At 46.2% G+C, this 13,621-nt stretch overlaps 1 protein-coding gene across 1 annotated transcript; it reads right to left on the bottom strand.

Moving 5' to 3' along the window:
- Window positions 1-11,164: 11,164 nt before the first annotated feature.
- On the bottom strand, window positions 11,165-12,904 carry LOC311278689 (DLA class II histocompatibility antigen, DR-1 beta chain-like). Its single transcript, XM_084389698.1, has 4 exons — window positions 12,589-12,904; window positions 11,901-12,182; window positions 11,706-11,819; window positions 11,165-11,602 (listed from the first exon to the last, which is right to left on the bottom strand). Exons 1-4 carry the CDS (start codon window positions 12,836-12,838, stop codon window positions 11,580-11,582), a joined length of 669 nt encoding a protein of 222 aa, XP_084245824.1. The 5' UTR covers window positions 12,839-12,904; the 3' UTR covers window positions 11,165-11,579.
- Between the last annotated feature and the right edge of the window lie 717 nt (window positions 12,905-13,621).

Here is a 13,621-nt window from a genome sequence, read left to right as displayed (position 1 = left end):
AGCTCATACAGTACACAATCACCCAGGGGACTCACAGGGAATCCTGGAAGAGGAGGGGTTTAGCCACTATCTTCCTTTATGGCAGCATAGAGCAGCACTGCAATACTCAAATAGCTGCATAACTGACAGCGTCAGTTTATGAGATTTGGCCATACTAGACCGACAGTATATTATACCTTATAAATGTAGACGGAGAGGCCCAGCCTGCCGCCATACAAATATCTTGCAAGGCAATCCCACCTGACCAGGCCCACGATGAAGCCATGCTTCTCGTGGAATGCGCTTTGACACCCAGCGGGCACTGCATGCCCTTGGTTGTGTAAGCTAGCGCTATTGCGTCCACTACCCATCTGGATAGGGTCTGTTTCGAAGCGGCTAGTCCCTTAGAACGCCCGCTGAACGAATCAAAGAGCTGCTCCGTCTGTCTAAAAACAGACGAGCGAGACACATAAGCTCTTAACGCCCTGACTGGGCAAAGGGAGCTTTCGTCCATATTTCCTTCAGTGACCGGCAGAGCAGACAGGGAGATGACCTGTGCTCTGAACGGTGTATTGAGGGATTTAGGAACATAACCGTGCTTAGGTTTGAGTATAACTCTAGAGTCATTCGGCCCAAATTCCATGCACGTCGCGCTTACTGAGAGCGCGTGTAAGTCCCCTGTGCGCTTCACTGAAGCGAGAGCCAGAAGAAACGCCGTCTTGAAAGACAGGTGTTTAAGATCAATCTTCTGCAAGGGCTCGAATGGATGACCTTTCATGGCTTCCAGTACCGTAGAAAGGTCCCATATAGGGACTGTGGGAGGTCTGGGAGGATTCAGTCTCTTAGCTCCTCTAAGGAAGCGAATGACTAAATCGTTCCTTCCAATAGACTGGCCAAGCGTGGTCGAAGAGAACACTGCTATGGCCGCTACATAGACTTTGAGCGTGGAAGGGGACCTGCCCTTATCCAACAGCTCCTGTAGGAAGGAGAGAACCTCCGTCACACCGCAATGCAGGGGTGACACACCACGAGCTGTGCACCAGCTAGAGAACACTGACCATTTTGAGGCATAGAGACGTCGCGTAGACGGAGCTCTGGCCTGTGTGATAGTGTTTAACACTCCCCGTGGGAGGTCAGCGGGTACCCGTTGATGGCCCACACATGGAGGGACCACAGCTCTGGGTGAGGATGCCAGATCGAGCCGTTGGCTTGAGAGAGGAGATCCCTCCTCAGAGGCACTGGCCACGGGGCGGTGCTCGCTAACTGCATCACAATTGGGAACCAAGGTTGGCTCATCCAAAGTGGGGCTACAAGCAGCACTGAGCATCCTTCTTCCCTGACCCGTTCTACCACCTGAGTCAGGAGGGAGACGGGGGGAAAAGCGTAGAGAGGACGGTGAGGCCACTCGTGGGTCAGCGCGTCCTTGCTCTTCGAGAAAAATTCTGGACAGTGAGCGTTTTCTTGAGACGCAAACAGGTCTACTTCCGCTCTGCCGAATTTCTTCCACAGCAGCTGGACTGTCTGTGGGTGCAAAGACCATTCCCCTGTCGGAACCTGGTTCCTGGACAGTCTGTCTGGTCCTATATTTAGGAGCCCTGGCACGTGCGCTGCTCTCAGCGAGAGCAGGTTGCTGCGGGCCCATACCAGGAGGCGCCTGGTTAGCCTGTACAGAGTCAGGGACCTGAGGCCGCCCTGGCGATTTATGTAGGACACCACTGAGACGTTGTCTGAACGTATTAGCACATGGTGTCCCTTTATGAGGGGACAAAAGCGCGTGAGCGCTTTGCTCACTGCCAACATTTCGAGGCAGTTGATATGTAAGAGCTTCTCCTGCTTTGACCATTGGCCAAAAAGCGGTCTGCCCTCGAGCAGCGCTCCCCATCCCGAGGTGGATGCGTCCGTGGACACCACCATCACTCTCGAGGAAGTCCCCAGGCTTATACCTGATTGGTACCAGTCTTTTGCCTCCCAAGGTTTCAAGGCTGCAATGCACGCTTGATTGACCTTGAAGCGAAGCCGACCGGAGGCCCACGCTGTGCGTGGTACTCTCTTTCTGAGACAGAACTGCAGTGGGCGCATGCGCAGAAGGCCCAACTGGAGAACTGAAGATGCTGAGGCCATCAGACCTAGCATCCTTTGAAATGTTTTGAGAGGGACTATCGCGCCGCAGCGGAACGAGCCGGCTGCGCGCCGAAAGTCCAGTGTGCGCTGAGATGACAGGCGTGCTGTCATTAGCAGCGAGTTCAGCTCTATTCCCAGAAAAGATATAATCTGTCTGGGGAATAGCAAGCTCTTTTCCCAGTTCACTGCGAGACCGAGATTCTCGAGGTGATCGAGTAAAATGGTCCTGTGCTCCACGAGCTCCGAGTGAGATTGGGCTAGAATCAGCCAGTCGTCCAGATAGTTCAGCACTCGTATACCCCGTAGTCTGAGGGGTGCGAGCGCTGCGTCCATGCACTTCGTAAATGTACGGGGTGCCAGGGACAAGCCGAAAGGCAGGACTGTGTACTGATATGCCTGGCCCTCGAAGGCGAATCTCAAAAATCGCCTGTGACGTGACGCTATCTGTATTTGAAAATACGCGTCCTTTAGATCTATTGACACAAACCAGTCCCCTCGGCGGACATGCGCGAGGATTTTTCTGGTCGTGAGCATCCTGAACTGGCGCTTCAGAAGCGCTCTGTTCAGCTGCCGCAGATCTAGTATGGGTCTGAGACCCCCGTCTTTCTTGGGCACCAGGAAGTATCTGCTGTAAAGCCCCCCTTCGCTTTGAGCTTGAGATAGGGGTTCTATAGCCCCTTTGCTCAACAGTTTCAGAATCTCGGCTCGAAGTAGATGAGCTACTTTCGATTCTACCGTGGTCTCGACGCGCGCCATGAAGCGGCGAGGGCGCCGGCGAAACTGCAGCGAATAGCCTTCTTTTATGATGTTCAGGCTGATCGGCTCGCGATACAGCGGCTTTTGTGTGCTGTGACATAAGCGTTGCGCTCATGACATCTGAGGCAGGGGGCGCGCTGATAACAGCGGGCAGAATGCCCGCGCTCGACTCCTCTGCAGTGTCTAACTGAGAGGGGGAGGGCTGGGCTAGTTTCATGTCTGTGTGTGGGAGTGGGCGCAGAGCAGCGGGCACATACACCACTTTTACAGCATTACTCGCGTGAGCAGAGCGTATGCATACTGGTCCTGTATTTACAGAGACCGTGAGACATGTGGGAAGTAGCGTTTGTGGGCACTGGGTAGTGGGCACGTTTGCTACGTTTAAAGCGCAATCGATCTGAGTCGATTTTATGTGCGCGAGCCCTGTGTGAAGGGCTGTGCTTGTGTGTAGGAATGGGCACTGAGTAGCGGGCATTTTTTCTACACATGAAACACCGTCGGCCGTGGCCGGGACACCAGAAGATACACTCTTTAAGGGATTTATCTGGGTAGCCGTAAAAACGGCTTTTTTGTGCAGGCAAGCGGGCAATGGAACCGGCTTGTTGGCTGCTAAATACGCTGGACCAGTCACATTTCCTGGAACTGGACGAGCGGCAAGCTTTGGTGGAAGTCCGGCTGCAGCGGGACTTGGACACCGTCGCTTTCCTAGGCGTGCTAGGACGTTTTCGGGGCCTCTGGCTTCAACGCAACCTTTTGCCGCGGGCCACGCGGGGCGGGGCGGCGGCCGGATGAGCGAGAGCGCGGTCTTGAGCTCTGGGTTTGGCGGCGTTGTGAAGAGGAGGCGGTGGGCGGAGGCTTAGGCTGTGAGCTCTGAGCAGACGGTTTCGCACGGCCTGCTGCAGAACTGGAGCGCTTCGGGAGGAAGTGCCTCATGGCCTGGGTCGCTTTCTGCACCTCAGAGGCCGGCAGGGGAAAGCGGCGCGTCGAGGAACGCGGTGCGTTCTGACTCAGTCATGTCCGAGAGCGTCAGCCACAGATGTCTCTCAGACACGGTGAGCGAGGCCATGCTCCGTCCAATGGCCTGTGCTGCCGACTTGGTGGCGCGAAGAGCGAGGTCTGTAGCGCTCCTCAAGTCCGGCACGCAGATTGCGTCAGGTCCTCTCTCATCCAGCTTACGGAGGAGATCGGCCTGGTATATCTGGAGCGTGGCCATGGTGTGCAATGCTGACGCGGCCTGCCCGGCGGCGGAGAAAGCGCGGAGGAGCAGGGATGACGCCGTGCGGCAGGCTTTTGAGGGCAGCGCCATCTTAGCACGCCGTCCAGCGGAGGGCGGGCATAAGTGAGCTGCAATAGCCTCTTCGACCGGCGGCAGGGAGTGGTAGCCTCTGTTCTTTGCGTCGTCGACAGCGGAGAACGCCAAAGAGACAGAGGATCGTGTCCTGGCCGAAAAAGGGGAGCTCCAAGACTTAGCGACTTCTTCATGAAGCTCAGGAAGAAAAGGCGCTGGCTTGGATGCAGGTGAAACGCGCACCCCAGGCAGGAAGTAGCCGTCCAGCCGGTTATGAGCAGGCTGCTCAGGCTTAATCCACTCGAGGCCGAGGCTCGCCGTGGCCTGAGTGAGTACGCGCATGAGCTCCGCCTCAATGCTTGCTCTCTTCCCCGTAGAAGCATGGGCTTTGCACGAGCCGCAAGAAGGCATCTTGAAAAAGACGCAGCTCTTTTAGATAGTGTGAGTCGCGCCGGCGAACACACACACACAGTGCAGAGAAAGGATATGGGCGCTGGATAGCGCAGCAGGAAGGCGATGAAGGCGGCGCGGCCAGCAGCTTCGTCGACTCGTCCCGCTGAGGTGCTTCTTCAACAGCGCGGCTTCTTCTCGGATCCAGCGATGTGAGTTGCTTCGCTGAAGGATGAAAAATCAGAGATATGAAGCCTGCGAGCGGTATTTATAGACCTAAGCCACGCCCGTTTCGGCGGGACGTGACGCAGAGGGCGCAAAGCGCCCTCATTGGGTCTGACGTCACTCTAGGTCTCGCTCGATAGGCTTAAGCAGTTGCCAGCAGACCAGCCAATAGGCGCGCGAGCTGCCTCGCCTATGTCTGTATGCTGCCGCAACGCGTTTTACATTAATACAAAATTAAGGATAATTTTTTGGCTTCAGTATTCTCGTGGAAAAGGATTTTCCCCTAGCGTATTCTACGCAGTACGAGAGAATCTCTCGTAAGAGAACTTGTTTTACAGTCATTAAAAACTATCAACACTATATATACACCAAAGCTGCATTTATTAGTTGAACAGTAATTTTGTGAAATATTATTACAATTTGATGAACTGTTGTAAATATATTTTAAAATGTAATTTAGACCTGTAAATATACAGGAATCATTACTCCAGTCTTCAGTGTCACACAATCCTTCAGAAATCATTCTAATATGCTGATTTGTTGCTCAAGAAACATTTATTTTTTATTAATGTTGAAAACAATTCTGCTGCTTATTTTTTTTTGTGGAAACAAATAGACTACCATTCAAAAGTTTGGGGTTGGTAACTTATTGGCTATATATATATAAAAAGAAATGAATTATTCGGACACATTCAATTAGTCAAAATTTATAGCAAAGACTTTTATTATGATATATAAGATTTATATAAATGCTGTTCTTTTAAACTTCCTATTCATCAAATAATCCTTTTTTTATCATGGTATCCACAAAAATATTAAGCAGAGAAAACTGTTTTCAACATTGATAATACAGTAATAATAATAACCATTATTGATAATTGAGCACTAATAATAATTGAAAAGCAAATCAGCATTTTAGAATGATTTCAGTGTCACTAAAGACTAATGATGCTGAAAATTCAGCTTTAATAAAAAATACTTTTAAAAATATTAAAATAGAAAAACAGTTCTTTGAAATTGTAATAACATTTCACAATATTACTTTTTCACTGTATTTTCACAATTCTAGAAACAGATCATGATGTACGTTTCTCTTTAGCAGAATATCTCATGTATATGTGGTTGTCCAGCCCGATCTCATGGGAAAACGTACAAATTCTAAGAGGTGGCTTATTCGTACGAATTCATACGACCTGACTCGTACGAATTTTTGCAAAATCGTACATATTTTACGAATTGGCCAATTCGTATGAATTCATACGAATGACCTACCCCTGACCCCGCCCCTAAACCTACCCATCACGTGGGTTTAGACAAATCGTACAAATTCGTACGAGTGAGGTCGTACGAATTAGTACGAATTAGCCAACTTTTTATCATTCGTACGAATTCGTACGAATTGGTCGTGAGATAGCGTTGCAGCCGTCATGTGTTGACAAAATTTGATATGCATTCTTGATAGCATAAGTTTTAAGTAATGTCACTCAAGCACTGCTGTCACTGATGTGTTGTGCTAAGATTATCTTACTATGGCTCATCTTACCCGACTGTGCACCCTTAAAATTGTCTAGACATTAGTATATAGATCAAAGAGTTTGTTTGTAAAAATATGTTTTTAACAACTAACACCAATAGTGACTTCTGGTTTTGTATTCAATGCTTTGAAAAAGCCTTGTTGGTGAAATCACTTGTGGTCCTGGTCACTGATGTGCAGGACAATGTGATACCAGCAGTCTTTTGGCATGATAAGGCCCAACAGATACATTATATTCAGTAAGATAAACTCAGCAAAAAAATAAATGTCCTTTCAGATTCAACTACTTTTATTTATATTAATATAAACATTTCAACAACTGAGACATAAACTGAACAAGTTTCACAGACATCTGGTCATCAGAAATGGAATAATGATTCCCTGGAAAAAAGTTGTCAGTATCTGGTGTAACCAGTGTATCTCATCCATGGACTGCTCTAGATCTGCCAGTTCTTGCTGTTTTCCACCAAGGCACTTTTGCCACTGCAAGGTAAAGTTACTGTAGCCGTGACTTTAATTGTATTCCACCTGTAATCTGTTAGTCCACAGGTGCATGTGCAATAATTGTTTAAGGTTCATTGAACAAGCATGTTCAATTTTGTTTAACCCTCTGGGGTCAACAAAAAACATCAGCGGATTGTGTGGGTTTTTTCACATATACTGTAGCTAAATCGATTTAAAATAACTTGAATTTGTGTCAACTTGCAGTGAAACACAAACATTGTGCTTTTGTAAAGTAAAGAAAGCAAACAGGGTGTGCTTTCAAACATCTCCGTATGTTAACTTTTTTCTGGAGTGCATCACAAAAATGAAACAAACCTAGCGAATACTTAAGCAATATATCTATAACATGTAAGTGTCTACTTTTAAATGATCTCATTAAAAACAACAATTCTCTGTTTATGTAATCTGTATGGAAAGAAAGCGATGTCCAGTCTGTGAAAGGGGTTCATAATTGTTACTGTATTACTATATTATGAAACAATTGGGAAGATTGTTCAAATCTGAAAACACTTCCCCACAGTTCCCCCAAAACTTCCCCATGACTGCAAGCACCAGTGCTCCTGTAAAAGAACCTGTTTGTATGTTTACAACAATCATGGTAAACCAGTTTTGAAATACCAGATATGCGTGACTAGTCACAAACACAACCAAACTGGATATTTAGGTTTGTGATACCTCCTGTGATACGGTCATGGACGCTCAAGCTCATGGAAGTTCCTTTAATCATGTGAAAGTTACTGTCATCTTGATGAGGATATACCTTCCTAATTTTCAACTTTTCATAATATTTAATAACACCTCAGCATTGTAACGTTTGATAATCAACAACCACATACTCAAAAACTCTACCTTGACTTGGATGTTAACAAATGCTTGCTGCAAGAACAGTCCGAGGGGAGTATGAAGGTGTTGAGAAAAAAGACTTCAGAGAAAAGTATGTGCTATTCATACAACAAACGCTGCAACAACTGTAGTAAAATAAACCACTTAGAAATTATTTTTATTTATTTTTGCAGTTAACCTCTAACTGGCCAACAACTCTTGTCATCTATTCTTTAACTTCTGTTCATTATAGCTATTTTTCATTATGTACTTTTCTGTTCAGAACAGAGAAAATATCAGAATGTTAATGGATGACAGCTAAGTTTTTAATAATTATTACAAGTCTAAATCAATATTAGTTTGCTTAAAACCATTTGTAAAGAAAAACTTGTTTGCTTAAAACCATTTGTAAAGAAAACAAAATGGCAGAAATATACATATTGTCACAGTGTGAGACTGTGTTTTGTGTTTATTGTATTGTATTAGTGTTGTTCCCTGAGTTGCCACCAGATGTCTCTTCCCCTCACTGTCATATGTATCATGAACTGCATTTCCCATACTCCTGTCTGTTAATCATTGATCATTTGTCACCAGCTGTTTCCCATTAACCTGCATATATATAAGCTGTGTCTTTGTGTGTCTTTTGCTGGTTCATTGTTTGATGTCACTGGTTGTTCTGTTGCCTTCTCTGTGTCACCTGTTTGGATTATCATTTTGTGTACGGCTGTGAGTTTATGTTTTTATTAAACACTGTTAACCTGCAAATCCTTCTCCTCATTTGATATCGTGACAGAATGAACCAGCCATTAAGGAAGGAGCGGGTTATCAGCCACAGGAGTTATTTGTAGCCGGAGTTATTTTTGTATCACTGCTATGGATCTGACACAGGAGAGCAACTTGGAGCGGGTGAGAGAGGCACTGAGTACCAGGGTGGTGGATTTGCAACAACAGCTCCTGTTGTTGCAGAGTGGTTCCGTGTCGCCCACACCATCCATTTCCCCCAACCCCACGGAGTCGAGTGGTCAGCCGGAGCCTAGCACGGACTTCCCTGAGAGATACGCTGGTGAGCCTAAGTTATGTGAAGACTTTATTAATCAGTGTTCTCTGCATCTAGATATGCATCACAGGACTTTCGAAACTGAGGAATCGAAAGTAGCGTTCGTGCTACTGCTGCTGACCGGTCCAGCAGCCACATGGGGAACAGAGGTGTGGGAGAGACGGGACCCATGCTGTGCCTCTTTCAAGGCACTTACCGGGGAGATGATTTGGGTCTTTTCCAAGACTAAGGTGAATTCTTCTCGGAGGTCAGGGAGGAGACCCCGTCCAAGCAATTTTTTGAGGGGAGGTAGTGCGCACCGGTCGTTGTGTGTTGGGACTCTGGGCCTGCGGGAATACACACCCGAGTCATATCACAAGATGGCTGCCACACCTGAGCCTCTTCACAAGATGGCTGCCACACCCGAGCCAATTATGGATGTAGCGAGTGCTAGAGACATGATTGTTTCACTCTTTCCCGAGCGTCGGCCACGAGAGGGAGATGGAGAGGAGACCCAAGCCTATTCACAAGATGGCTGCCGCACCAGAGCCACTTCACAGGATGGCTGCCTCACCTTTCTCTCCTATCCATGCCAGAACCCAGCGTCTGAGGTTTAGTCTGGCAGAGACTCCATTAAGGTCAGTGCGGAGGGCTGGCCTTCCAACCCTGATGCCGGTTTTCACGAGGGCCACTGCCAAGCCTGCACCCGTCCTCAAAATGGCCGCCGCCAAGCCAGCAGCAGTACCCAAGATGGCTGTCACTATGCCTGCACCTAATTTTGAGACTGCTGGGGTTATACCTGCCCTTACACTCCAGATGGCTGTTGTCTCAGCGTCACCTGTTCTAAGGAGGGCTATCATCATGCCTGCACCTGTTCTCAGGAAGGCACCAGAGGTATGTTCATTGGACTCAGTATTTCCTGTGTTTACCATGGCTCTGTGGTGTGTGTGGTCTGCTTTCTGCTCTTCTGTTCAGCAAGATGTCTCTCAAGCCCATGAACCTGAATCGGCCGTTAAGTCTGAATCGGAGTCTCTTGAACTTCCTGTCACGGCTGAGAGGTCTGAGCCTGAGTCTCTTGCACTTCCTGTCATGACGGAGAGGTCTGAACCTGAGTCTACTGTACTTCCTGTCACGGCTGAGGAATATGAACCTGAGTCTACTGTACTTGTCACGGCTGAGGAAGATGACCCTGAGTCTCTTGCACCTCCTGTCACGGCTGAGGAATATGAACCTGAATCTCTTGCACTTTCTGTCACGGCAGAGAGGTCTGAACCTGAATCTACTGCACTTCCTGTCACAGCTGAGAGGTCTGAACATGAGTCTACTGCACTTCCTGTCACGACTGAAAGTCTCTCCGTCCTGCCCAAGATGGATGACTCCGAGGTCTCTGAACTCTCTGCCTGGCCCAAGATGGCCGATCCTGAGCTCCCTGAACTCTCTGCCCGGCCCAAGATGGCCGTCCCTGAGCTCCTTGAACTCTCTGCCCGGCCCAAGATGGCCGTCCCCGAGCTCCTTGAACTCTCTGCCTGGCCCAAGATGGACGACCCCAAGCTAGTTGAACTGTCTGCCCTAGCTAACCTGGCCCATAGGGCCTCTTGTGCTTCTTTGCCCAGGTTCCTGTTACCGCCAGCACCACCATGGGTTGCAGCTCGGCTCTGGTGTCTGGAGATGCCTGCAGCACCACCCTGGTCTCCAGCGCCGTTCTGGTCTCTGGTCCCGCCTGCGGCCCCGCCCTGGCTCCCTGCACCGCCTGCGGCCCCGCCCTGGCTCCCTGCACCGCCTGCGGCCCCGCCCTGGCTCCCTGCACCGCCTGCGGCCCCGCCCTGGCTCCCTGCACCGCCTGCGGCCCCGCCCTGGCTCCCTGCACCGCCTGCGGCCCCGCCCTGGGGTTCTAGACCCTCCATCCCTCCCCCAGATCCACCTCTGTTCCTCCACCCACCTGAACTTTTGTGCTTGGTCTTATGGAGTGTCTGGAAGCCACTCCTTTTAGGGGGGAGTACTGTCACAGTGTGAGACTGTGTTTTGTGTTTATTGTATTGTATTAGTGTTGTTCCCTGAGTTGCCACCAGATGTCTCTTCCCCTCACTGTCATATGTATCATGAACTGCATTTCCCATACTCCTGTCTGTTAATCATTGATCATTTGTCACCAGCTGTTTCCCATTAACCTGCATATATAAGCTGTGTCTTTGTGTCTTTTGCTGGTTCATTGTTTGATGTCACTGGTTGTTCTGTTGCCTTCTCTGTGTCACCTGTTTGGATTATCATTTTGTGTACGGCTGTGAGTTTGTTTTTATTAAACACTGTTAACCTGCAAATCCTTCTCCTCATTTGATATCGTGACACATGTAGACCATGAAAATCAAGAAAATGTTAATCTCAACATGTTTAAAGTCAGCCTCATTAGGGACATAGGGGACCATTTCTTAATAAACAGCTTCCTAAGACCAATTAGATGCAAATTTACACATTCTTGATCAGTTTTCTAAAAAGCAAATAAAGAAGAGTTAAAGGCTCATCAGGAATGCTTTAGTTGTTTCATGTATTCAGCACAGCAACAAATACTTATATCTTAGTTTCAACATTCACAAACTCCTTGCTTAAGTAGCCTACATTATTGTGTACAACTAGAGACAAACTTAGCAAGAACAATTATCTCTATTATCTATATTTTATATTTCTCTGTAGATTTGATGCTATATTTATATCATTATTGATTTCCTTGTTTTAAATTTTAGAAACTAAAGGATCATCAACTAAAGGATTGTGGAAATAAGACTGTGTATTATAAATGTATCATAAAGGATAAAAGTCTCAATCAGTAATAATCAGTCTCCCTTGCAGTCAAAATGAGGACCTGAAATATGTATACTTATTACTCAAGTTGTACAAGTTATTATCATTTATAGAGAAATCAACCATCATCAATGAGGTACTAGGATCCTTCCTGTCAAAAATAAATAAATAAAAAACCCTTACAATGCATGTATACAGGGATGATTTAAAAATACTAATATCAAACTGAATTATTCAAAATCATTTTAACTAACCTGTTGATTTCTTCTTGTAGTAAATGAGTCCAGCAGCTGCTATGATGATTCCCAGCACCAGACCAGAGGATCCAATAGCAATTTTGTTCCTCTCAGACTCTGGAAGAGACGGATCTGTCGGGTACACTGGTGTGTTAAATTATGCTGCCCACAAACATATTTCTAAAATGACAGTAGGTAAGTATCGCCTCTTACCCCAGTCATAAAGCATGGGTTTATTGAAGCTGGCGTGCTCCACCACACAGGAGATCTTCTCTCCAGATTTAGGAGTGTATTCCAGTTCAGAGTGAATCTGGTAGTACCAGTCTCCATCAGTCATCTCCATTGTTGAGGTCACTTCAGAGGTCATCAGTTTACCATCTCTCAGCCAGGACACTTTGATGTGTGGAGGATAAAATTCATATGCACTGCACATCAGTACAGCTGGATGATTTCCACCAGCCCGCGTCACTGAACTGAGCTTAACATTTGGTTTCACTGTATTAAGAAGAGCAGCATCCTTAATACACAGCGTGTATACAGTATAAAAATCATTATGTCTATGTCCCCATAAAACATGGAAACCCAACCAACATGTGTGTGTTCAAGTTTTGTATGATTTGCGGTTAGTGTAAGGGGATGGAATATACAGTTTGTACAGTATAAAAACCATTACATCTCTGGAATGTCCCCATTTAGATAGTAAATATCACAAAAAATGTGTGTGTGTCTGTCTGTGTGTTTGTGGGGATGGTTTATTTGACAAAAGAAAGGTCAATTTAAGAATCCCTATAAATTTGAATGATTTTTATTCACAATGAGTTTTTGGTAATTATTATGTAGTTACTAGCATATGCTCTACATGTTGACAGTAAAAATGTGAGAAGAGTCTTGTGCCACTTACCTGACTTCTCACAGATAGCGGAGTCAAACACTTGAGCATTACCTTTGCAGAACCAGTCCACAATAGCTCTTTCTCTCTGCACTACAGGGCCACTGTTCCAGAGCTCCGCAAGTTTCATTCCATACTCATTAAACCCCACAAATCTCCCCAGAGTGCTGTCAAACTGAATGAATAGATATTTATTGAAATAATAGTTGTTAAAATACACCATGTCACTGATATTAGAGGAGCTGTAGATGCATCTTGACATACGGTATCGGTAATATACATTAGCTGAAAAAGAATGAACACAGAGAACAAACTGTCAGATAAATGTCAAGAAGAAAGAAACAGAAGAACTTGGATGCATCAGTCAGTTGCAGTACAAAAAGTACTTGTCAAGTAATATTTCCCTTAGGTCCATCACCATTAGAATGAGTCACCCTTCTTAATGTTGCACCACTACCACTACTACAACTACTAATAACACTTACAAAAATAATAGTGTAATTATTGTTATAATTATATTAATTCAATACCGCTCATGTTACTTACCACTTTCTGCTACAAGGAATGCAGCAGGTGTCCATATGAGATGATAACACAAGAGCTTTTGCAGTGACATTTTCACTCACACTAATTCTCAGCTGAATGCTGCCAGTGCTTTGTTCATGTTCGTGAGATGGATGTCTAAGATAACTGCTAGTGCAGGTTTAAGTGTCAAGTGTTGCTAGGCAGCATACTGCTTTCATTTTACAACAAAAACAATGTCAAGTTATTAATCTGATGAATTATTATATTATTCAGTGACCAATTTAAATATAATCAGGTGTCCAGCCACCGAAGTGTGTCAGAAGTCCAAAGGGTGTCAGATACCATAATTCCCAAAATTGACAGGATATTACTCACCACTACACATCCATCTGACACTAGGTGGCGCTATAATATGTCGATTTGCATTTGCAAGCTCCAAAAGGTAACAAAATATGCTTTATTTAATTATTCTGTAATTGTTACTCTAATATCAGGTGAGTTTGATTTTATCGGGTATTGG

The sequence above is a fragment of the Rutilus rutilus genome (genome assembly GCF_951802725.1).
Source record: "Rutilus rutilus genome assembly, chromosome: 19".
Classification (NCBI taxonomy): domain Eukaryota; kingdom Metazoa; phylum Chordata; class Actinopteri; order Cypriniformes; family Leuciscidae; genus Rutilus; species Rutilus rutilus.
This window is presented reverse-complemented; position numbering and strand designations above follow the sequence as displayed.

Excerpts from the sequence above, each read along its gene's own strand:
- LOC311278689 (XM_084389698.1), bottom strand. The coding sequence starts at position 12,838 with ATGTCAAGATGCATCTACAGCTCCTCTAATATCAGTGACATGGTGTAT. Across the intron at positions 12,183-12,588 it reads CGCTATCTGTGAGAAGTCAG|TGAAACCAAATGTTAAGCTC; the intron begins GTAAGTGGCACA and ends TTCTTAATACAG. Across the intron at positions 11,820-11,900 it reads ACCCATGCTTTATGACTGGG|ATCCGTCTCTTCCAGAGTCT; the intron begins GTAAGAGGCGAT and ends TGTACCCGACAG.